The sequence below is a fragment of the Coccinella septempunctata genome, chromosome 4 (assembly GCF_907165205.1).
Source record: "Coccinella septempunctata chromosome 4, icCocSept1.1, whole genome shotgun sequence".
Classification (NCBI taxonomy): Eukaryota; Metazoa; Arthropoda; class Insecta; order Coleoptera; family Coccinellidae; genus Coccinella; species Coccinella septempunctata.
Window position 1 is genome coordinate 25958722 of NC_058192.1, and position 25966 is coordinate 25984687.

At 36.2% G+C, this 25966-nt stretch overlaps 2 protein-coding genes across 4 annotated transcripts in view; one reads left to right on the forward strand and one right to left on the reverse strand.

Annotated features, from left to right (window-relative positions):
- Nucleotides 1–379: 379 nt before the first annotated feature.
- On the reverse strand, nt 380–18118 carry LOC123312259 (aspartate aminotransferase, mitochondrial). The gene is made up of 6 exons (XM_044896595.1): nt 17943–18118; nt 5895–6402; nt 2939–3121; nt 2643–2881; nt 2278–2428; nt 380–679 (listed from the first exon to the last, which is right to left on the reverse strand). Exons 1-6 carry the CDS (start codon nt 18020–18022, stop codon nt 557–559), a joined length of 1284 nt encoding a protein of 427 aa, XP_044752530.1. The 5' UTR covers nt 18023–18118; the 3' UTR covers nt 380–556.
- A 2171-nt stretch (nt 18119–20289) lies between these two features.
- LOC123312256 (E3 ubiquitin-protein ligase MIB2) overlaps nt 20290–25966 on the forward strand; it is a 28798-nt gene continuing 23121 nt past the window's right edge. The window contains exons 1-4 of one of the 3 annotated variants that reach the window (XM_044896590.1): nt 20290–20631; nt 21757–21924; nt 24738–24909; nt 24974–25089. In XM_044896590.1, coding sequence (XP_044752525.1) covers nt 20574–20631; nt 21757–21924; nt 24738–24909; nt 24974–25089 — 514 coding nt within the window. In that variant the 5' untranslated portion in view covers nt 20290–20573. Of the gene's footprint in view, nt 20632–21450; nt 21641–21756; nt 21925–24737; nt 24910–24973; nt 25090–25966 lie in introns of those variants that run through there. The other 2 variants (XM_044896591.1, XM_044896593.1) reach the window with 2 other exon arrangements.

Here is a 25966-nt window from a genome sequence, read left to right on the forward strand (position 1 = left end):
AACACTAGTATTTGTCCAAAATAGACCTTAGTCTATTTTGGACAAATACTAGAGTAATTTTGTGGTCCACCATAAATTTTCATACTTGTTCCAATTCAGACAAAAATTCATGTATTTGTTTGGTGTTTCTTCAGCTTTTTCCCTTCTTCCATATAAGATGTTTACAGGAGAGGGGGATGGGAGAGCGGGTGCGGAATTCAGAACTACACGTACCATATGCGCCCTTTCTCTATGATATGCGCCCTTTAATATTATTATTATTATTATTATTATTTTCTCTGCGTTCCGGCGTAGTTTTTTTAATTTCAGTATGGTAATACATATTATCATCTTTTAGTGGGGTAAGAATCTCAGAGTTGCGGAATAATCGAGGATGAAGTAAAAATAAAAATGCAATTTTATTTATTCAATAAAATGAAGCAGTAATTGACAGTGTAAACAAAATCAATAAAAGTGTAAAATGCATGGAAATGAGAGATAAAACAAAATCAAATTAAAAACAATACAATTTAGATATAATTGTAACACTCTTTCTGTTTGTAGTTATTTCAACCTCCTACTTGGTAACTTGATGAATTGCATGAGCTAAATATTCAACGTTTTTAGAAGTCACACCTGCCATTGATATACGACCATCCTTGGTGAGGTAGACACTGTGTTCTTTTACCAATTTATCAACCTGTTGAAAAGAAGTAAAAAACCCACTGTAATTTCTCAAGATTATTTATGACAATGCAGTTTTCAGTTTCAAAACCTTTTTACAGGCCTACAGAGTCTTGAATAAGATGATTGGGCTTCAAATTAATCTTTACCACTCCCCACACTGAAGAGCTTCGAACAAATATCATATGTACAGTCATTCTTTTACTATTATTGTATTCTTATTTCTTATACCAACGCTCTGCGCTGGTACGGATCACGGACCATCGGTTAATCCTGGTAAAACAGATTTATATCACTATATATAAATCTGTTTTACCAGGATTAGTATAAATAGTATAAATATTTTAACAGTAGATTCTTGAGGTCAAAAGAAACACTTTTCCTGTACCATTTTTTCCGAATCGGGTCGGTTTAAAAAATATAGCCATTCTAAGATTTCAAAATCACCTTCAGAATAACTAGTTAAATCTGTGACACTATACATCTATGAATCTTTTGAGCAGAGTTGTACACGTATTTAGCCAAAGTACCCAATTTTTCAAATTTAACAGATACGTTTTAATTTTTGCTAACATCAAATTACTCGAAAACGGTTATTTTACAAAACGTTCAAAATATTCATTATATAGGGTCCAACTTAGTTTCAATCGTTGGGTTCTTTGAATTTTTAGTATTTTTATGTTACGTGATGGTCTGGAAGACGTTTAGGTGATATCTTGTGTTCGGAAAAGATTAATCGAATAAATGAAAAACTGTATTTCGAAATTCATATTATTCGATAAAACCGTCTGTGAGATAGAACTAAAAATAATATTTTTCATGGTTTTTCAAGATTCTGTATCTTTCAAACCAAGCCGATTCGGAAAAAATGGTATAAGGGAAAAGTAGTTTCTTTTGATCTCAAAAGTCCACTGTTGAAATATTTGTATCAATCGAAGAATCATACTGTACAGTTCTTTTTACTAGGGGGAGAGTGCCCTCTGCAAGATCAAGCTTCCTAGTTTGTTAATTAACCATATTGGAGCTTGGTCTCACTCTATCCGAGATGTAACTGCTCCATTGTGACTAAATTACAGGGGAAAGCCTGCCTAAGCATTACGGGCGCTCTGAGATCTACCCCTGGGCGGGAGTGTTAAGAGGGCGCGGCTCTCAAGATATTATAGAACTTAAAACAGATCTGTGTATGATTTTCTCAAAAAAGGGGTGAAGGTTGACCTCATATTGTTATAGCGAAATATGTATCGTGATTTGAAAACTATTTTTTTGTCGACCAGAGCAAAAAATTATATTTTATGTACTAATTTCCACACAAAAAGTAGGCTATTTTTGGAAGCGAGTACTTTTCATACTGATTTACTTTTGGTCCGGCTTTCGCCACTAAGCAATATATTAGATCTCGGGGCGATTGAATCAATTTTGTAAATACGTAACGTATACGGGTAAACGTATATGAGAATATATACTCCTAGACAACCTATACCATGGTCCGTTGAACAGAAAATATTAATTTATAACTTCACTATCCCCAATTCCCATCAAACGATCCTAATTTCAAATATAAATTCAAAATGGAACAACTTGGAGAGTTAAAATAATAGGGTATATATCACTTACTTGCTCAGCATTTAGCCCTGTGAAGCAAAACATTCCAATTTGATCCGTTATATGTTGCCAATTTCTTGTTGAACCTTCTTTTTTCAAATTTTCCCTGAGCTTCGATCGAACGGATATAATTCTATTTGCCATTTCCTTGACTTCCAGCAGCCTAGGGTAATACAATATTTAAGTAAATAAAATAGGACGTCCAAAGAAGGTATCATATCGCTAGCTTATTATGATAGAGTTATTCATTCTGTATCAAAGCCCATCCTGAGCAGTTTTAAATACACAGTAGTTATCTTGCATTATATAGCCAGAAAATAATTCTGTATTTGTTTTAAAATAAAAAAAAAATTAAAATAATATGATGGAACACATACCAATCAGCTTTGAGCTTTGAATCTCCTAAGATTTCTGAAACGATTCGAGCACCATTGATTGGTGGATTGGAGTACATTGGTCTGATGAGAATTTTTATTTGAGATAAAACTCTAGCTGTTTCATCGTTATCGGCAGTAGTTATGCTAAACGCTCCAACTCTTTCACCATAGAGACCCATATTCTTCGCATAGCTCTGACAAAGGGCTATATTATGGCCTTCTTTCAAGAATAATCTGACCTAAGGCAAGAACAAAGTTAATGAAAAATATTCAATTTTTCAAGAAATTCAACTCACGGCATGAGCATCTTTATCAATATTTCCAGATGCAAATCCCTGATAAGCCATGTCGAAGAAAGGAAATAGATTTTTCTTCTTAATGAGGTTAGATAATTCCTGCCATTGTTCTGGAGTAGGATCTACACCAGTTGGATTGTGTGCACAAGCATGAAGGAGAATGATAGACTTCTCGGGTATACTCTAAAAATAAATAAAGTTTTTTAACTATAGCGTCCATAAGAATTTGTCGTCAAAAGTAGGCTATGAAATCTTGAACTGCTTCATCGTATTATGGATACCTGTATAGTATTTTTTAATGGCTCCTTATTTCATCTTTTTTAATTCGAAAATTTCAAAGCTCAAAAGATCATTCAAGAATAAAGATCTGTCATAAATTCATAAATTAAATATTGTGCTTTGTATTTCCTTGTAATACTCATTATCATATTATTGTCAATTAGTTTTGTACACGTGGTTTGGAATTATTTTTGGGTTGTAAGGTAGTTTTTTCATGCATAATATTTAGCTTATTATCTCATCTGAGCGAATATACTGTTTCTGGGGTAATCCTGTAGGTATTCCTATGTATCATAAATAAATAAAAATAATTTTAAATAAAATCTCCAAATTGAAGAAATTTAGAGGTTTCGGGTTAAGATGTTGAGAATCAAATTTTGATTTCTCACGTCTTATAGGGTACAGGGTCTTCATAAATGATTAACTTTGCAGTTGACTTTGTGCTGCTTCTTACTAAAGGATTCCAAAGTATTGAATAATTTCATAATTGAGGGCTGAGGCACACTGCGATGATTTATCATTTATAAAGACCCTGTATCAAAAAATGTCTCATTGTTTCGAATTGTAGGTATATTTTTATAACATCAGAATCCCCTGAATACGTCCCTGTCGCACTCGAAACTTCGCGAAGCTCTGGACGCTGCTGACAAACAGGGACGTATCGATATAAAAAAAAAACGTGAATATCTTCCAAAATTTATTTGATATGGTGAACTAGACAAAAATAAAATGGTTCAATATTCTTCTCGAAAGTAACAAACAAACAAATGGAAACGGAACCCTTAGAATAAGTTCTCGAACAAGATCCAGAAAAACGCTCAACAAATAGTTTTCTATTGTTGTTTATTTCAATTTGTGATATGATCCCTTTTCCTTGGAATATATTTATACTTCTATTGCATGCTTCGATTGCCTCGAAAATTCTACGATTCCAGTGGACATCAAGAATAACATGATAACCATTATCGCATCAAACATATGATTGTTTTTTCATTCAACATTTTCTGAGTTTATATATGAATGAAGACATCGAATAGGTTATCTGTTATCTCATATGCATGTATGCTGAATTCTCTCTGGATAGAATGTCGCCTAATTAAATGGCCATTTCGTTTCAATTTCGACATGGAATAGTTGGAGTGGCAGTATGTAGTATACAAAGAAATATATGGATATTAATTACCTAAAATCCTATATTTATTTATGGATTGAAATTTTTTGATACAATTTGAGTGACGAATAAAGAAAAGAACTTTATCTAGTCTTGTCGGCTCAGAGGAAACATATAGTAAACCAACTTATCAGTTGCGTATTAACTTTATCAGTTATCACTGTTTTTATTGATTAGCTGCATCATATATATACCACCGTAAATCAAACAATGAAATAATCTTGTTTTTCTTTTCATAATTTAACTGCTACAACAAATCAAACTGCATGGAAAATTTTATTTTATGGCATATTTATATCAGCACATTTTATTTTTGTTACGTGTTACGTATAGGTATAGATTGGTAAAAAAGATAGGTTTTCATGATGTGGTGCCGCACTATATGAGGAAAATGAAAAAAACATTATTGCCTTTTTTTGTTTGATATAGGTTTTCCTATAAAATATGAAATAATATAAAAATCTCGAAAAGGGTAGGTATATCCTCAAAATGTTTCGAATGAAAAGCTTGTGGTTTTGAGGGGGTCTTCGGACATTCATACCTGTCCCCCTGAATCGCTGTAACATTCTGGACACACTTGTATGGGAAACTCCAAACCTTTCTGCAATGTTTGTGTATGTCCACCCTTCTTCTCGCAAAACTACCGCTTGGGCACATTCCTCTTGGGTCAAATTGCGTGTTTCGCGTTGCATAGCGATCGAGTGTAGAAAATCAAACGAAAGAAGAACTATTGATCACTAGAATTGATCGAGGAGAACAACTGATTTCAGAATAGAGCCAATACATTCAAAATCTGATAATATCATCTTTTTTTATTCCTGCTGGGAAAAAACATCTGTAATGAAGAAAACCGTTGAAAGTAGATAACATATGCATGCATAATTCTGATGAAAATAATTATCATTGAGAACACCTTCAGTTGCAGAATAAATTTGAGATTTCCATAATGTGCGTTAATTTTTTTGCGCAGTGTACATTATTAATTTGAGACTGAATGAAGAAATCTGAAAAAAAATAATACCTAACAGAAAAGTGTCGAACTAGAAAAAAAACTAAACTCGGACCTGGATTTTCCTTATGGTTAGTGAGTGTTTCATTTGCATACATCAGCTCTGTATAAAGATACATGTGTGCCACATATGAAGAAAATGTATATACGGTCTGATTCGCTTGTTATGATCCCAGGAAGAAAAATGAACCAAATTTATTCAACACCCTGTATCTCGGTTACGAAGACAGTCTGGGTTAATAAATGTGGTATATCTAGAACCGCCTTTCGGTTCCCTTTATTCGCCCCTTGAGAATTTCCGTTTCTCAATTAAACACACCCTGTATATTAGTGTTCTGAGCCCTGAACCCTGTATCCAACAACTTTATAGACCGATTTTAAAAGGTGGAAAATTGAAGAATGAAGTGAATACTTAGGAAACAATAGATAACAAAATTTGTAAAATGTTCGTAAGATTTCCAGTAGAAATAATAAAATGTTCTTCTCTCGTCACTTACCATGATATCATTACAAGCACCCTCGAAATCGAAGCCACAACTTTTCGGGTCGTAAAATTTGTATGATTTAACATCCATGCCAGAATGCTTGAATATCGGGGTGTGATTACCCCAAGATGGTGAAGGAATATATACAGTTTTGGAAAATGGATAAAAACCTTTCAAGAAAGCTGCTCCAACTCTTAGAGCTCCTGTTCCAGAAATTGTCTGGACTGTTGCATTTCTGCCACTCTTAACGACTTCTGAATCGTCACCAAGTGCCAGTTGAATACTGTATTTACAAAAATCTGCACTACCCGAAATTGGAGAATACTCTTTATCTAAATTTTTAGCAGCGATTTGAGATTCTGCTTTCCTCACACAAGGAAGAACATATGGTTTTCCATTATCGTCTCTATATGCACCAACTCCCAAGTTTATTTTGTTGGGGTTCGTGTCCCTTTTGTATGCCTCCGTCACCCCCAAAATTGCATCAGGAGGACCCATCTCCACCTGGGACCACCATGAGCTGGAATTAGGATTTAAAAAATGAGATTTGAAATTTGCTGAAGCATGGTTTTAAAAAAAATTATGCAATCCCAGGCTGAGCTTAGTGCGACCTTGTATCAATGAGAAACATGAGAGAACATGCTGCATGATTCTAAAGTAACGTCTTGAATGTACTAGAATTTATCAAGAAACCCTTTGGGGTTTCGCGCAAAATAATTATATCATCTGGCGTATGGTATCTATGCAAAATTTATTTGAGAACTTTTTTCATTTTCTAGTGAAATGATCGACACGAAATTTAGTACAGGTCTTCGTATCGGTGCTCTAAAGGTAGGTACTTACTCAATTTCAATTAAAATGGATCGGTATTTTTGTGCATACTAGGAAAAAGTAACGTTGGGAACGTTCGTGCAAACTTTGAGCGTCATCTAGCAAACTGATTTTTTCCAAATCTAGTGTGGCGAACCCTACAAAGTTTTACAAGTCTTATACAGAGTTTCAACTCAATTTCGATCTGTATTTTTCGAATATAAATAAAAATTCAGATGCTCGGAAACCTTTCGGACATTCAATTCCACCGTACTTGAAAATTTCAAACTAGCTCTGAAGCTTCGGAAGTAATAACAAAAAGTATCAATGATACTTTTTGGTGATAAGGAGAATATTTACGACCGGTCAGACATAATCAATTTTGAGACAATCATTGAGTATTAAACCCATTGGGGGTGTAAGGGGGAAGGATGCGTATTATAACCTCTCCTCTCAAATGCCAACCTCACCTACTCGCGGTGCACCCTGTTCTTACGAACGAGGCTCTGGCGACCGAACATGAGCGGTATAACTCTGTTTCCCACAATTACCTAGCCTAAACATTGGCTTGAGCAGGAAATGGCTCTAAGCGTTGCTCAAGTTACGTCTCAGACCTTGTCGTCTCAGGATACCTGTGCCACAAGATAATCTAGTCGTAGCCGCAACCAAAGTTGCACTGACAGCGTTACCAGTGCAGCTTTTAAACACCTTCTAACGCAGCTCCTACAAAAAGATGGATCAGTCGAACAGGACAAAATTTGTATCCGGAGGTAAAAGGAAAAATACCCTCCCATTCGGATCTCCGGGGGAGGGTGCCTGAGCGAGTGAATCATCGAACAAACACCAATGAAAAGCACATAGCTTTTGCAGCATGGAACGTCAGAACCTTGCTAGACAACCACAAGGCTGACCGACCAGAGAGGCGTACTGCCCTAATCGATAAGGAACTGCAACGAACATCCATTGCAATAGTTGCCTTAAGCGAGACACGCTTTTCGGACGAAGGTAGCTTGGTAGAACAAGCGTATACTTTTTTCTGGAAAGGCTTGCCGGAAGGCGAAATAAGACAACATGGCGTTGGCTTTGCCATTAGAAACGACCTGGCCGCCAAACTTACCGAAGATCCAGTTGGTATCTCAGAACGTTTAATGACCCTACGCTTTCCTGCAGCGAATAACACGTTTGTGAACATCATTGCAGTATACGCACCCACTTTGAACTCCTCTGACAACTCAAAGGACACTTTCTACGAAACACTCGTTGCTACATTAAGTAAAATCCCAAAACGGGAACGAATCATTCTCCTTGGAGACTTCAACGCCAGAGTGGGCAGATGTCAAGACTCAGAACTATGGCCGGGAATAATAGGGAAACACGGCACAGACAGCATTAACTTGAATGGAGAACGTCTGCTGGCTCTTTGTGCAGAACACAATCTGTGTATAACGAACACCTATTTTATTACGAGGCCCAATTCAAGGGGGACCTGGCGCCACCCGCGCTCAGGGCATTGGCATACCCTCGACTATGTGATCGTGAGAAGAAAAGATCTGAAAGAGGTGTTGGTCACTAAACCCAGAGCAGATCTGGAGTGCTGGACTGATCATAGGCTGGTAATCTCGAGAATGAAAATCTCGATGCGCCCAAAATACCAACGCAAGCCGAAGTATCTAAGAGAGCGCCTTCAAATATCCAAACTACAAAACCCTTCTACAAAGGACAGATTCACAGCTGCCGTCAAAGATAGCCTAACACCACCGGATTATAACGACGACATTGAGACTCATTGGCTCCGTTTCAAGTCATTCCTTACAAATACAGCGAAAGAAATACTGGGCACAGAACGCTCCCGAAAATCCCCAGACTGGTTTGCCGACAGCGAAACTCATATCGCACCCCTTTTGGACGCAAAACACAAAGCGATGGAAACCGCAATTAACAAGCCTGCCGATGTTGCAGCCCAAAAAAGCTTTATAAACATAAAACGCGAGGTCCGTCAAGAAATAAGAAAAATCAAGGACAGCTGGTGGAAAGAAAAAGCAAGGTAAATACAAGCTTACGCCGATAACCATGACTACAGGCGTTTTTTCGAAGCTATTAAAACTGTTTACGGTCCAAGCAGAAAAGCTAGCTTTCCTATAAGAGATGCTCATGGAGCTATTCTAACTGATGATAGAAAAATTCTCGAAAGATGGAAGGAGCATTATTCACAGGTCTTGAATCAAAATAACGACTCGGATTTATCCATTTTAGACCTGCTCCCTGCGTCCGATGACATCGCTTGATGACAAAATCTCAAAGTGGGAAATCATAAGTGCGATTAAAAATATGAAAGATGATAAGTCACCTGGTCTAGATGGCATTCCAGCGGAGATATTCAAAGCCTTGGATGAAGACATTGTCAATAGTCTCCCAACACTATTCCGCAAGATCTGGGAACAGGGAGATGTGCCACAAGATTTCAGAGACGCTTTAGTTATCAACCTCTATAAGAACAAAGGCGATACGTCGAATTGCAACAATTACAGGGGCATATCTTTGCTTAGTGTGGCCGGTAAAATTCTCTCGAAGATTATGGCTAATCGTCTGGTTCCACTCTTAGAAAAGCTATTACCTGAATCCCAGTGCGGCTTTCGACCATATCGAGGTACGGTGGACCTAATTTTTACACTGCGACAGCTACAAGAGAAGGCCCGTGAACAACAATCAAGGATTTATACAGCCTTCATCGATATAAGTAAGGCATTCGACTCGGTGAATCGGAGAGCGCTATGGAAAATCATGGAACGTCTTGGAGTACCCGACAAATTCTTAGCAGTGTGTAAAAGCCTTCATACCAACAACACCGCTAGAATACAGCATAATGGCTCTACAACCGACCATTTCTCAACCAACTCCGGAATAAAACAAGGCTGCGTATTAGCGCCTTTACTGTTCAATATTTTCGCCATAGCTGTATCGATAATTGCTGATATGAGTATGCCCGTGAGAGGTGTTGGGATAAGATTCAGATTTGATGGAGGCCTGTTTAACCTGAAGCGCCTCAGAGCAAAAACCCGTACCAAGTTTATCACGGAACTTCAATATGCAGACGACTGTTCACTCATCGCTAGCATCTACAGATAATGATGGACACCTATAAACATATATACGAAGCTTTAGGCCTTAGACTCAATATCGAAAAGACCAAAATCCTGGTAAGTCCGCCAGAAAGCCTTCAAACAGATATCAGCCTGGAGAATGAAACTGTAGAACAGGTCGAGCAGTTCAAATACTTGGGAAGCTTCATAAATACTAGGGCTAATCTAGACACGGAAATACAAAACCGTATCAATTCGGCATCACGGGCATTCTGGAAGCTAAAGTACATAGTGTTTCAAAATCTGAAGACCAATACAGCTGTTTACAAAGCAGTGGTCCTCCCAACGCTTCTTTACGGAAGCGAAAGCTGGACGCCCTACAGGCGACATATTAAACAGCTTGAACAAACGCAACAAAGTCATCTAAGACAGATAATGCACATCAGATAGTTCCACAAAGTTTCGAATGCAGAAGTCTTGCAACGGGCGAGTTGTACAACAATTGAGACTCAAGTAGCGAGGGCCCGACTCAGATGGAGCGGCCACATTCTGAGGATGCAAGACACAAGACTCCCCAAAATAGCTCTATATGGCGAATTCACTGAGGGAGCCCGGAAACCAGGAGGCCAGTATAAGCGGTTTAAGGATACACTACATCAATCCCTAAAATCAGTTAATGCCAATCATAACTGGGAACAACTAGCATTGGACAGGTCACAGTGGAGGTCTTTGGTACACAGTTATAATGGAGAATCCAGAAGGAATCTGCAGGTCACGGTTGGGTCTCTTCAGTCACACAGTCGTAACTAACCCTAAGAAATTACAAGTCTGATCGCAATTTTCTTTTTCTTTTTTTTTTGTGGATTTATTCCCGGTAACGGGATACAGCAATGAATGTATGAATTAAACCGATTAATACTCAATGCCCATATAGACCTAGGATCTAGTTCTAGCTCAATCGTTTCAGAACATTTTCGGCTGCAAATTCGAAAATTTCAGACAGTGAGACTCGATATCGCGTATCGGATACTCCAAAAGATCGCACTTCTCTAATATGTTGTCGATAACTAGAATCAGACAGGTGAGACATCAGTGACATCACAGCTATTATACACAGTGTGTGAGGCTTTTTTTTTTTAGAGAAGTTAGAACTCATCAAAATGAGTCGTTTCACCAAAAATTGTCTAGATAAAAATAATCAAGATGGCTGAGATACAATCCCTAGAAGTTCGACAAAATTTCATTGAACTTCAAGTACGGGACTGTGGAAGGTGACTCCGGCATCGCAAAAACGAAACAAAACATAAACATATGACTGGACAATGAATGTTTCAGTACCAAGTTCATCGGATTAGATGCATCAGGTCATTTTCAAGAGAATCATAATTGTTTTATCGTGCAATTTAGGGTAGAAAAAAATATAGAAAATCGCGGCAGTTTCTTGAAAGTGCTTATGTTAGTTATGTTGGAAAAATGCTATGATGTTTCCCCACTTCATCCCATTTTTACGACGATTGTTGAAATGTTCAAAAAAGAAGTATGTGATGCCCATTGTGAAAAAATTTGTGAATAATTTAGACGAATTTTATTGGTGAGATTTTGAAGTAATATTTTTTTTTTCATACTTGTTGTATCCTAAGTCTCTTTTGTCAGTTATTATCGAAATATTCGAAATGGGCCATTTCATGAAATCTTAAGTTTCCAATTCCATTACAACGTAAATATCGAACGTGCCAATATATCCTAAAGCCCGTTTGCAACAGCCGAGAATTCTCTAGAGAATTTACTCGAGAATTCATGCGCCGTGAATTCTTTACCGTTACAAACGCACCATAGATGTTACGCACTTTCGGTAGAATTCACTGTTCAGTAATTCAGTTGCGTACAAAATAATCTCTGCCGTTTTCTTACCAAAATTTGGTAGAGAACTCTCCAGATAATTCTCGGCTGTCACAAACGGGCTTGAACGAAACCACATGGTCGAATCGATAAGATTTTTTCATTGCTTTGCGATCATTCAGCTAACAAACGGTCTAGGGTCGTATATTAGAATCTATTTCAGTAATCATTTTCAATTTTTTCTCAACTTTGTCATTTTGAAAGTTTTGTATAGGTCATTTTTGGAGAAACGCTTCATTTTGACTAGTTCTACCTTCTGTTAAAAAAAAAGCTTCACCTTTAAATACACCCTGTAGAACACTAATATAATTATATTAAAATTTCAGCCATCTAAAGAAGACAGTGGAGTATGGTGGGATTTGGTAAGTAGATTTGAATTTGGCGCATGCGCTGTCATTCTGTTTGGCCCGAATGAATTTGGAGCGTGCGCTGTTTTGGTGCGTGAACTAAGATCGGTGTAGCGTCGAGGTCGAGAACTCGTAGTTCTGGCACCTGCTTAGTCATAAGTGTTCTGTGGTGTTTATAACCTATAATTACAGCCCTCCTATAAGTACATAGACTTTATTAAGTCTATGATAAATACAGTTTTTTTTTTCGGTTCGAATAGCTCATTATTTGATTTGTGTATTTGATGTGAGTTCATAAACCTACTATTCACATTTTTATAGTTGTAAATGTAAGTTTACTTTGTTTTTTTATTCTTGCCCCCACAGCGTTCTTTTGCTAACCCGTATGTTTCGCTATGGGGTAGTATAATTGATCGAATGTGAAAGAACGTTATGTTCATTTAATTTAGTAATTATGATTTTCATTTCATTACTCAATTACTACTCTGCGAAAAAAGCAATGTAACACTTCAAAAACAGCAAACCTAATGAATGTAATGGTCAATGTGGTCAATGGACCTCAAACCAAAATGCATAAAAAAGTAAAAATTCTATTTCAATAAGTTTTACCATTTTATCCCTATTTGTCTAGTTCTAGTCTAGTACAAGGTATTTATTCATATACTGGGTGTTTTCCTCGGTGTTCTCAAAGGTGAGGCTTTTTTTTAAAGAAGGTAGAAGTCATCGAAATAAGTCATTTCAACAAAAATTCTCCATCTAAAATATTCAAGATGGCTGAGCTACAACCACTAGGATTTCGACAAAATTTCATTAAATTTCAAGTGCGGAACAATGAAAGATGACTCCGCATCGGAAAAATGAAACAAAACATAAACATATGCCTGGACTGAATGGTTCAGTACATCCGAGTCTATCTGATTAGTTGTATCAGGTCACTTAAGAAAAATTTTGAATAGAGCGATTTAGGATGAAAACATTGTAGAAAATCGAACTGTTTATTGAAAGTGCTTATGTTAGCAAAATGGTATTTTCATCATTTTTCTGTCAGTTGGTATAGAAATGAGCCATTTCATAAAATCCTTTTTGAAAATTTTATGTACAGGGTGTTTTACAACAAGTGGAATAAAAAATATACTTTTCTAAGTCTGGACCTTCACTATGAGTCGTTATGTGCGAATATTAGTCATTGTCCCCCACCGGTTTCTTGAAATTTTCATGAAAATATATGAGAGATAAAAGATAAGAATTCTACCGATTGTAAATTTTTGATAATATAGATCCTGTATACAGGTTTAGAACTATTTAGGAGCTGACTCTAGGAATATCGAAAACCGTTAAAAATAAAGGCTGTATTAAATTACTAAAAAGTAGTACACCAGTATAATCGCTATACAGGGTGTTCTACAAGCTCTATGACAAACTTTGACAGAAGGTGGATGTGCTTTTTTTGACCATTTTTTCCCTTAAACATAGGTCCGATTCGTTTTCGTTTAGGAGATACAAGCATTTGAAATTTTTTTTTTCATGTTTTGATTAAGTAGGCCGACAGAAAATATCGGTTGATATGGTAATTGACGTTATTTGAGGTTCATACTCAGCTTCCGCAAAAATTAAATGTTTGGAAGGTATTTATGGAAATCACATAATCGTTTTTGTTTTCATATCAGGTAATCTCACTGGCCAAATTTATTAAGATCTATTGGAGTACCGACGTTATTTATCCAGCCCTAGTGCAGGTTTTGGAGAATGCAGAAGAATATCAAACGATGATTTTACAACAAGATGGTGCACCACACCTCATTTCGTTCAACCGGTGCCTCAGTTCTTACATGAAAATTATCTTCACGCCTGGATTGGAAGAAGGGGACATATTGAGTGGCCACCAAGATCACCTGATCTGGTTCCACTGGACTTTTTTCTACGGGAGTCACCTGAAATCCAAGATTCAGGCTACTCAGTCAGTCACTGGATTATTCGCGAACTCGGATCATTGATGAAAGCCTTCATATTACACCAGAAATCTTGAGTAATGAACGTGAACGTTTTCAGCAAAACCTATATTACTTATCGAGATAGTACTCGATAAGATCTTCAACATGAGGTATCGCAACGCCCCTCATCCCTATTCAAAATCACCCCTGTTAGGCGGTTGCAGTTACGAAAAGAGCGGAAAATTAGTTTCCCCATGAATCATAAATTGACGGGTCCGAGTGATTTGCCACGTTTTCGTTGGACCACACTGTATTGAAAGTCTATTCACGTTTACTATATTGAATTGTAGGTTAAACGAGCAGAGTGATAAATGTAAATGCCGATGAGAGAAATAAGGTTCATTCATTGTATTCCAGTGGCGGCTCGTGATCTAGTTCACTAGGGGGCTACTTTTAGAATAATAATAAAAATATGAAATTTTAAAACCAGTTTTCCGCAAAATTCGATGCAATTTATAATTTTTTTAAAACATACCTGTTCTTATCTACTTGCTCGTTGTGCTTAATAAAATATTATTCTGGTAAGCTGAATCTAATTGAGCAGCGATATTAGTCGTAATCAGAAAAGCTAATTCTGTCGAACAATTTACATGCTTGGCAGATAGCTCATGATTCTTGATTTTTTCATTAAGGTGCTTCAAATCTCTAAATCCTGCCCTTGCCCATACGTTATAAATTGTCTTGAGAGTCGTCTTTTTGGAGTTTTATCTGCCTGGGTTAAATTTAAATCGGGAGTCGGTCTACACAGCAGTTTAATACGGCTTTTTTCCGCCAGCGAAAGCCTCGCGAAATCAGTTTTTGAAATATTTTGAATACTTTTGTCTGCCATGATTTCAAAAAGTAAACAAATACGAACACACGCTAGGTTGTCTATACGCTAGCCGGCAGCGGCTAGCACAGAACAGACCCATTGACTTACTTTATGGCGGCTAGAATGAAGCGCATAGGGGCGACTTTTATCGTAGCCCTTTTACTCCTTAAAACGACCGACACGAAGAGTTGCGGCTGGAGCCGAATGACTGTCCGAATGCAAGAATTCGGGGCTATACGATTCATCGCCCATGCAGGGACGAACTGCTAGATTATGATTGAAATAAACAAAACTGCAGGAGTCGCATGAAAGTTTTACATTAATAAATTATATAAATAACCGTGGAATGTAATACTTTCATTAAAAATCGTATGGAAAGGTAAATAGCATAAAAGGATTGATTTCTTGTGATTTCTTGTATGGGGGGCTGTGGCCCTATAGACAGACTACAACTTTGGAAACTATCGAATACTTGGTTCAAACGAACAATCTCTCCTAAAATCAAATGCCATTGTGCTTAGAATAATTGAAGCTAGTTTTTGTATTCCTATAGAAAATTAATGCTACTATGAATTAAATATGAATCACGCTCTCTAGTTTTCATTTAGTTGATGAGCCCAAGAGGGAAATTCTAGAGTTACTCGAGCGTGTCAGATTAATATAAGGGGAGATAGTTTGGACCCTGGAGTGTACCTCTACCAAAAATTAGACCCGTATATATGTATAGGGGGAATGATCAGTTTTTTTAATTCTCTTCTTCTCTTCTACATTGACCTTGGTCTTTCGCATGTGTGGCTAAGCCCCTCGCCCTTATCACCCTCTAGTTAAACGGTTGGGCATATGAAAAATTATCGCAATACCGGGATTAACAATCTGTATGAAAATATGACACGCTCGAGAATGTACAAGTATAACTTTTTTTTGCATTTTCGAAGAACCGCTGTGACCTTGCTTCACGTCCAAATTGAAAAGTAGGTTCCTTTGGGTCCAATTAACGTATCCTCTGAAAATGCGTCACGGTCGAAAATTATTTTTTTTACAATTTTCAACGCTTTAATACTGTCAGATTAACATCAATTTATTATCAGAGACACGTAACGCATATACAGAATCTGCATATGACATGCTGGAGTATTTAAACCTGACGATATTTTTTATATCTTTGAAAACCTCCAGACGCTTTCCCCACCGCTGAAAGTGCATACATCATAGAACCTTTTTTTCTTCCTACCACCTAATACTTTAAAATCTACTAGGTTTCCACGAGGCTCGAGTAAATCCGGATATATAGCATCGTGGGCTCCCCAACTACTAAAGAGACTGAATCTAGTCGACGAGCCGCATCTACTGCAAGCATGAAATAAAGGTGATCTCGTTATTTGACTTCATTTAAGAAGAAAGCTTCTGTTTTTTCGTATTTTCTTCTGCTATAGCATAACTCATTAACTTTGTGTGATTATAAATATATGCCTACCTTTCGCACTGTCTCCGCTACCATAACTTCTCGTAGATGATTTCGAAAGGAAATTGCTGCTACCGCTAGGTCTTTCATAGCACCCGATAGAGAAAATGGTCGTCAGATAATGAGAGAGAAGTAAGAAAGACAGATTAACGCCACAAGGTTATGAAAGATATCATAACTCGGACTGGCAGAAATCTACACTTTCAGTTCAGAGTTCAGTATGTATACCATGGAGAAGGTGCCGACACCATCGTACTACTCACCATCTCCATGGTATACTGAAAGTGTAGATTTGTGTTGTATCAGTCCGGATTATGAAGAAATAAGAAATTTGGTTAATAAATTTCTCCTCCATCCTTAGTGGCATCGGAATTTGCCGCCGTAGGCTATAGCCTTTATAGCCTATTCAGAAATTTGCTTCTAAAAGTTTCTTATAAGCGAAGATTACTGCATTTACATAATGTCATTGTGTATATATTTAAGGCTCATTGATAATACAGAATATCCCGAAGGAAATAAGTTGCTACTCTAAGAGGGGGTACTATAACCGCAAGAATTTGAGAGGGGAACAGGGGTCGAGTGACACCTCACGAAAAAAGGTTCTCTTTCAGAAATGTCCAATTGTAATTTCTCAGGTCAGTATTCAGCAGAAAAACAGATGTTCTTTTCCGTTCGTCCTTTTTATTGTGTACAAAAATACTGTGAAGTTATTCGAAAAGTTCGAATAAAATAAAAAAAGAGAATAAGAAACCATTTTTTTTTATTAAATATTGATAACAGGGAGAAAACGAAATGAAAAAATTTGCATTACAATCTCGAATATACAACAAGTGTGTTCTACACCAGAGCCCCACAAAAATGTAGCACAAATTTCCGAATTTGGTTTTTATTATTGTATAGAAGCGAATATCTCAATTCGATCATCAAATTTGGATGACTTCTTGTGTTTTTGTATCAAATTAAAATAGATTATTCCAAGAGAATATCTGTTTGTTTTTCGTCAAATTACTGACCTGGGAAACTCCAGTTGAACATTTTTGACAATGAAATTGGAAACTTCGAAATGAGATGTCACTCTATTCCTGTTTCCTACTCAAACGTCCGGTTTCATAATCAAATTTAAAGTCACTTTAAGCTTAAAGCTTCCTTTACTGTCATTTTAGTAGGGTTAAAGGAAGCTTTAAAGTTAAAGACGCTTCAGGTTTGATTATGAAACCGGCCGAAAATCTCAAACAAGATTTAAAGTCATCATCAGTTATATGTTATCGGAGATTAGTGACTTATGAGAAATATCGAAGGTGGCTCATTTTCACTGGGACACCCTGTTCACATCATATATATATATATTCGCTCAGATGAAATTGGAAGTTTTTGAAAATTTACATGCATAGGTCGTGCATAAGTAAAAGAAGGCTTTAAGCTTAAACTCCTAAGTAATAAGAATCGGACATATTTCAGATCAATGAAAACAAACACTGGGAAGCATATTTTTATTCTACGAGTTGAAAAAAGCCCAAAATATGATAGATGAATAGTAACCCATATTGTTAATGGTGCTGGAACATACAATACATTTTTCAAAGCTTGAACAGCAGTAGATTTTTTTTAATAAGAATGTTTAATTAGTAAAAAGTGATTTAATTTTCATCAGCTGCCTTACCCAAGTCTTTGTGCCACATAGTTTAAGTTTGGCGATCTTTTATTCAATGTAAATAAGAAGGCTGTCTGTCTCAAAGCCATTTTTGTTTGATGTCACTGACACTCAATTTTATAGTTATAATAATTAAAAAATATATATATTCGAAACCGGCAGAGATACGGTCAAGTGGTGGGAACAAAATTAACAAGGTCACCTAAGGTCAAAGAAGCATATTTGCTGGGTTGTAAGCATTTCTTTTTTTCCTTGAAGAGCAGGAATAATTCAACATCATCTCCTCATATTATCTGGGGCACCCAGATACATTAGTTTTCATTTTTGCAATTTCTCCGTAACATCGGCAACGTGGGGCATCATGTTCTGTCATTGTCATACACGTAGAGTCATGTCAATATGCATAGAAATAGATGATTTTTCACGTTCATAAGAAATTGATCGAATTGCTTTTGGGATTTATCTTCATTAAATATCTATCTACATCGCGATGGTTTAGCGTATCATAAACCATTTATTCTGTGATAGCGGTGTGAAATAGCTACCAAGGGTCCATAGCCGCCAGTGGCGTAGATTTCCAGGGTTGCTGAAAATCATATCTCGAGAACCGAGAGTGTTCTCGGTGTTGTTGACTGGACGCATGGATTTCATTTTTTAACTCCCCTTCTTTCTCTTTGCATTCCCCATGTTCTGTGTTAAATTTTCGGAATCTGTATATATAATACATAAAGTTCATACGTTATTATTCATCGATATCCTGTTCAACAAAGAAAACGGCAGCAAAAAATTTTTTTCAGGTAATTTCGCTCCAAAAATTCACCTCATATACCACTTTCGGAACGTTAATTACTATTTTCTACAAGCCTGTCCGTTTAACGCTTTTCTCGCACGTATTTCAAGTCCCAAAGGAGTCGCTTTCCCAAATGGTGCGGGAAAATGCCCTGCTATTCCTTTCCCGCATTTGCGTGCGGAAAAGCAGGGGTTCTTCCCGCACTCAAATGTTATAGACTATAGAGTAAATTAAATTCTATCATTGTTCTATGCACAGAAAGTCAACAATGCGATAATGACATGCAGAATTACGTCTGTCATTGTATATGAATTAACCAAATAAAATTTGATCTGTTTCCTGAAATGGATATATTTTATTTATTTTTTTTATATATGTATATATCAAGCGCTTGTAGAGAAAATATTGTTCCTTACTATTGCGGAAAGTGTCTTGCCTGCACTTAACTGCTTGCCCGAACGATGCGACACAGTTTCGTGCGGGCAAGTACCACTTTTCGCACTTGTTAGGAAAATAACTATATTAACTCATTATTAGTTTCAGAAAAGCAAAAAAATATTATGAAACTTTCAGTAGTTTTTCATGAGTACCTGAATATACTACGATGAGTTTTATATTAAGGCACTCTACCATCAGATCAAGCAGACTATATGAAGGGCACAGGGAAAAAACCATTGATGTCAATTTTTGTCCGAAAATGAGTTACGGCCGCTTTCATAATCAAACCTAAAGCCGCTTTAACTTTAAAGCTTCTTTTAACCCTACTAAAAATGACACTAAAGGAAGCTTTAAGCTTAAAGTGACATTAAATTTGATTATGAAACTGGACGTAAACATGACAGTAGAGGAAGCTTTAAGCTTAAAGTGACTTCAAATTTGATTATGAAACCGGACGTTAGACACACCATTCGATTCAGAATGAAAAGTAGTATATTATGGTACATTAAAACAGGCCTGAAACTAGCTCAGTCATACGTTAAATCGCTGCCGAAGATTAACCGTGCACTGTGCAGGGAAAGAACTAACGATGTCGATCGACATACGGAACGAAAAATCTCTAAGTTATTTCATGTAATGCACTCATTGTATGTATAATAATATTAATAATGAAAAGTGATAGCGCCTTAACGGCAATGAATAAAATAATTGAATTTATCCTCATTATAATATTAATAATATTCATTTCGAAAACCATTGTATTTAATTTGTCATATTTCAAATAATATGAACGGATTTCGAAGTTGAAAACGCGTTTTTGTCAGCCGTAAGGAAAATTGACATCGATGGTTATTTCCCTGTACCATTCATATACGTTGTTCAATATGAATCTAGAAAAATAGTTTTGAATGAAACCATCGGAATATTTTTTATATTCAACATTTCGAGCAGAGACAAGAGAAAAGTCCCTTTCTCTATGATTTCGAGATTTTCAGCGGACACTTTGGATACTCACTCCGCGACTCCGCATTCTACGCTCTACGCCTCTGGCATTCAGCAGCTGTCAGCACTGTCAGCTAGCTTCACGCTGCTTGCTGTGGTTCTGAATGTTGTATATTCGTGTTCTGTGGTTCTGAAGAAAAGTCAGAGAAAAGTGACAAACTTCTCTAACTAAAATCAAAACAAACGTCAAGAAAATAGGGACTTGATATTTCAACAGATGAGATAAAAATATAGATTTTCGTGATTGAAGTGTTTGTGGGATAGTATGCAGCTGCACGTTCCAATAAATATCTAGGTCTTCATTGAAAAGACGATGTAGAATTATTACCAGGACATTTCGGGTCGGTGAATTACCTTTCTATTTTGGATTGCAAACTTCCCATCATCGATACTGAATCATCAATATCAATATGCTGACTCCAGGTTTAAGGATAGTGAGGGGTCCCGATTGGTCCTGGGGAAACCAGGGTGAGTTTATTTGCAAAAATTATGCAATTGATTTGATGTGGGCACCCTCAATGGTACAAATACCCTATCTATCAGAGATTTCAATCTAAAACTATGATACTGCTCTATACAAAATAATAAGGGATATTTCAGTTTATTTTAGGTACGTTATTGTGTTATTTTAGGTGTCTTAGTATAATAGAAAATTCTATTGGTAAAACGTGTGTTGCACTAGATTGAAATCTTCTGAAATATTGCCACTGTCAGTAGTGTCAGTGCACATCTTTGCTAGTACTGTATTGAGTTCGAAATATTAACCCAGTCTTCACACTTTATGCCATTAGAATTGGCTTCTATAAGTCTGCCAGAAGCATTGATTTCTATCTCCGAATTTTTCATATTAACTATAATTTTGATATAAAAATGGTTCAATCCATGTTCTGAATTTTTCTTCCTACAATTTAATCAAAAAGTTGATGAACGATAAAATATATTCCTTTTTCTCAACCAGTTCACTTGTGAATTGTGCAATAATTCTAATAATTGCAATAATTAGCCTCAAGATTCCTTCTGTTCATTCTTATATGAAATATGTTGAAAGCTTTATCATAGTTTTTGATCAGTTATCATCATTGGCAATTCAATGTGAATGCGCTGAAAATATGCAAAGCTATTAGTTTATTTAATCTACTCTCTATTGTAATGTTATCTTGAAAGGTGATATTCTTTGCAATAGAACAGTGTGTGATTGTTTTGTTTCTATTCATTAGAATTACTTTGACTCACCTGCACCCCACTTCTATGCAGATAAAGTTGAATGTTGCTATACAGTCAGTGGTGGGATACAGAAAAAAAAATGTTTTTTCTGATTAAAATGAATTTCGTTGTGAATGTTGACATGAATTGTTATGGAAAGGATATGCTTGTTAGGAATTTGTTTAGTGAAAAAAACGTATGTTTGCTGTTGTCTATGAGGATTGATGATGATCAGGTTCCGTGGAAACAATGACACACCTCTGGCAGTCTAATTGTAAGCAAGTAAATGAGTCTTATCAACATTCACATAGGCTTATATGCAATATGATTGAAATTTTAAAACAAAATCTAGTGCATATATTCCATTGCACAAGTTAATTATCTTTGCAGATGGTGGTGAAGGTTTTGTTGGTACTGTGTGTGAAATTGGAAAACCTGGAGCAGCTGGGTCACCAGATAAAACTGTAGTAGTCCAATGGGACAATGGTGCTCGTACCAACTACAGAGTGGGATATCTTGGAAAGTATGATTTGAGAATTTTTGACAATGCACAAATAGGTGAGAATTCAACTTAGATTCAAAAATACATGTGGTGGTATTTCAAGCAATTCATAATATATAGCTATTACAGCAGAAAAAGTGTGTAGAAATTCAAACTCTTTTCAACAGAAATAAAGAGAAAATTGTTTCTGTGATCTAGAAAATTAATGATTCTCAATAAAAAAATACACCTGGTGACCTGTTCTGTAGTAGCAGTAGATTGCTCAAAAATAATTGAAATAATATAATAATTTTCCACTACTAAGTATCTGCTCGCACCCAATAAGAGTCTATCACGAGACGTTTTCTATCGGGATGGCAGTTTTGTTGCTCTGACGAGGTCAAATAAGGCCGAAACCGTGGTCAGCATCTACTCTTCCTCGATGGAATAGTCTTACAGTAGCAACTCTGAATGATGGTATGCTGCAAGTTTGATTTGAATGGTAACATTGGTTGATCTTTAAGTCAGACAGTGGACCTATCTGTCTGAATTAATTTCGATCTATAATTTAAGCCTATAGTCCAAGAACTGGCGACAAAAAATCGGCAAGGAATTTATAATGGCTCATAATTAAAAATAAGTTGTGATTGAGGCTGATGAATTACAACAATTTGTCAAAATTATATTTCTTTCTCTAAAATGGATTCCGAAGAAGATTTAATCCAAGAAACAGCATACTGCATTTTAGTTCCTTTCACCGGAAAAGTTTAAGAAACGTTACTAAACAACATATAAGTGTTTCAAAGGGTGGTGCCTCAAAATGAATTCAACCTCAATATCGAAAGCAACCATGCAGGCATATTTCACGGGATAGAGCCCAATATCAAAGTCAATATTTTATGTTGAGGACAATAAGGATATTTCGAAATTTCAAAAACTCTGAGCTTCTAAGAATAGAAAAAATGATGAGCCTAAATCTAGAAAATTTAATGTTTTACCTGTGAAGAAATGAATAGATTTCTTATGGGGGCTGACGCCAATAATTTTCTATTGATGAAAGTGGTTATGATAATGTGAATAGCAGGTGCTTGTCTTTCTTAGGAACCACATCTGTGTGACTTGATGGTAGAAAATGTTGAAAAGTTGGAAAATATTGCCATTGGAAATATACTAGATTCAAAAAATTGTATGTTTCGTAAATTTAGGATTACCGCAAGTGAGGTAGAAGGAATTTTCAATAAATACATACCTTTAAATTAGAAATATGCTTGGAAGTGAACTTTGAGGGTTTTTTATGCGGTATTAAAATGGTAAATGTTGAAGCCGTGGTATGTCACAAACGAAAGACTTTCTGCAGATCTTGACTATTAGTCCAAGATCCCAGAGCGACCAGACTTAACTTATTTTCACACAGATGAAACTTTAGGATCTCAGTAGAGTCTCATGTGCTTTGAATACCTGCGAAATTGTGAAGCTTGCCTAGTGACACCTGGGTAGATACCAGGTGGCGAAGGTAACTAAAAATAAATGTTACTTAACTTATCTCCACATGGCTGATTTTTATATATGTTTTAAAGAATATTATTCTGAAGTTATATTATAAGTGACAGACCATGGGCCAAAACTCTTGCCAGACGCTTTGAAGCTGCACAAAAAGTAAATGAACTTTACTTATTTTCACAAGTCTGATATTGAAATATGTCATTGAAGTAACTATAAAAAAGGTATCTTTCATCATTCAGACAAATAGTAGTGACCAAACATCCCCTAAACACACACTCCCTAGCAGAGTGTGTGAGCGCAAGAGCACTATCACTAAGCATGCGTTTCAGAGTGAGTCAGACTATGGTAACTCGGTTCCCTTTCACAATCTGTTGGTCCCTTTACTGTATACTATACATTGCTCGCACATGGCACATACACATACTTAAGAGTATCAACTCTTGCACATACTTATACACAATAAACTCACTGCATTCTTAGTCCTTTGTTAATTCAGATACAATGGGTTAGTATTTTCTTGCGAATTCTTGAATAGTTAATGGACAGGCATTTCCCTTATTAAAAGAATAATTCTTTTATATTTTCGTAGATGATGCCAGGTTTTGCAGCAATCGATTGAAGTAAAGTACAGTCTCGATTATGCGAAATAATGTGGACCAAAGAGATTTCGGATAATCGAAATTTTGGATAATCCAAATTTTATGGAAAATAGAAGTTTAGGATGCCTGTATCAAAAGATCGAGAAGAAAATGAGTAAAGTTCGTTTATTTTTTGTGCAGCATGCAGAGTGTCTGTCACTTATAATATAACTTCAGAATAATATTCTTCGAAACATATATAAAAATCAGCCATGTGAAAAAAAGTTATGTAACACTTATTTTCAGTAACCTTTGTCACCTGGTATCTGCCCAAGTGTCACTAGGCAAGCTCCACAAGTTCGCAGGTATTCAAAGCACATGAGATCCTGAAGTTTCATCTGTGTGAAAATAAGTTATGTCTGGTTACTCTGGGATCTTACTCTATATCTTTAATGAATAGAAATAAAGCTATCAATTTACAGTTTTCGAAATGAAATTTTCATTACATTTCCCCACCTGTAAAAAAACACCCTTTAGTAGAATGACGCTACACTTGGGTGTACCCATTTACCATGATTATTCTTCCATATGCCCGTGTTCCATTCATCTCTTTGTGTACCTTGTTTGCAAAAAATTCTGTACTTCCAATAGATCCTCATAATTTACGTTTTTCATAAAGAATTTGGTATATTATTGTCCATCCTTATTCAAGTCATGGTTTATTACATTATATTGGTATGGAGTATTAATCTTCAAGAAATAATTTCCGTTGGAGTGAAATTATGACACGTTCAATTTAATTCCATCAGGTGTGAAACATCCTAATATAGTTTGTGATGGATGCAAAAGCCAAGGTATCAGTGGAATGAGATATAAATGCTCTGTTTGTTATGACTACGATTTGTGTTACATGTGTTACCACGGAGATAAGCATGATTTGACCCATCGTTTCAAGAGATTTGATGATACAGCATCAATAGGGTAAGATTGAATGGAATCAAAAAACATAGTAATTGAAGACCCTATTTTGTTTCATTTCATTCAGGATTGATTTACCACTTCGCCAAAATGGGAGAAAATGCGAATTACAAGGCATTTTTGTTGGAGCCAAAGTAGTAAGAGGTTTCGATTGGGAATGGGGTAACCAAGATGGCGGAGAAGGTAATTGAAATTTTTTCAAATCCATTTTATTTTTCGTATATCATTTATTGCTATTAATTATGTTTTTATTTCATTCCATTTATTTCATCCACCACTGAAATTGAACTATTTCAAAGTATCTCGAGCAATTCCTGAGTTGGTGAGAAAATTGCATTACGATCTATGCGGGTATAAGGAGTATGCACAATCACATGCGCACAGTTATAATAATATTAAATTTTCAATACTGGATTAAGTGCCCAGTGCCCAATTTAGCGTAGTGTCGTGTGGCTCTAAGGGTAAGGCCTGAGTGGAACGGCGTTTAGCGTGGCGTTCAACGTTTTGCGACGAGTACAGCATTATTTCTTCAAACGACATCGTGCTCCCATAACACAACGCTGTTAAAACACAAACTGACTTGAACTTGGATTCAACGCTACGCTGAACGCAAACAAGAACGCTGCATCCATCGCTGTTAAAGGCTGTACTCAGGACACTTCCATTCTTCAACACGTGTTTGACGCTTTCGCTGGACGCTCCGCCCCGCCAAACGGTACACTCCAGTGTGCACTCAGGCCTCACGCTAAGACAGAGTCACATCTGAATTTATCAGAGCAAGTTTGGCATAATGTTATGCATATTCCACAAAACAATATTTTTACGACTTGTTGTCTTTTCCGAAAAGAGAAGAAATCGAAATAATGTCTGATGCGTCTGTAAAATTTTACATCAAATCAAATGATTTAAAATCTTTGTAAACTACCAAAAAGAACTATTAAACTCTGGAATTGTTTGATTTTTTCATGGAGAAATAAATAATTTCTTTGTCTATGCATATTTTTCACATGCAACTCATGCAAGCGAATATGAATAATCGGGTTCTAAGCTTGAGGGTGTT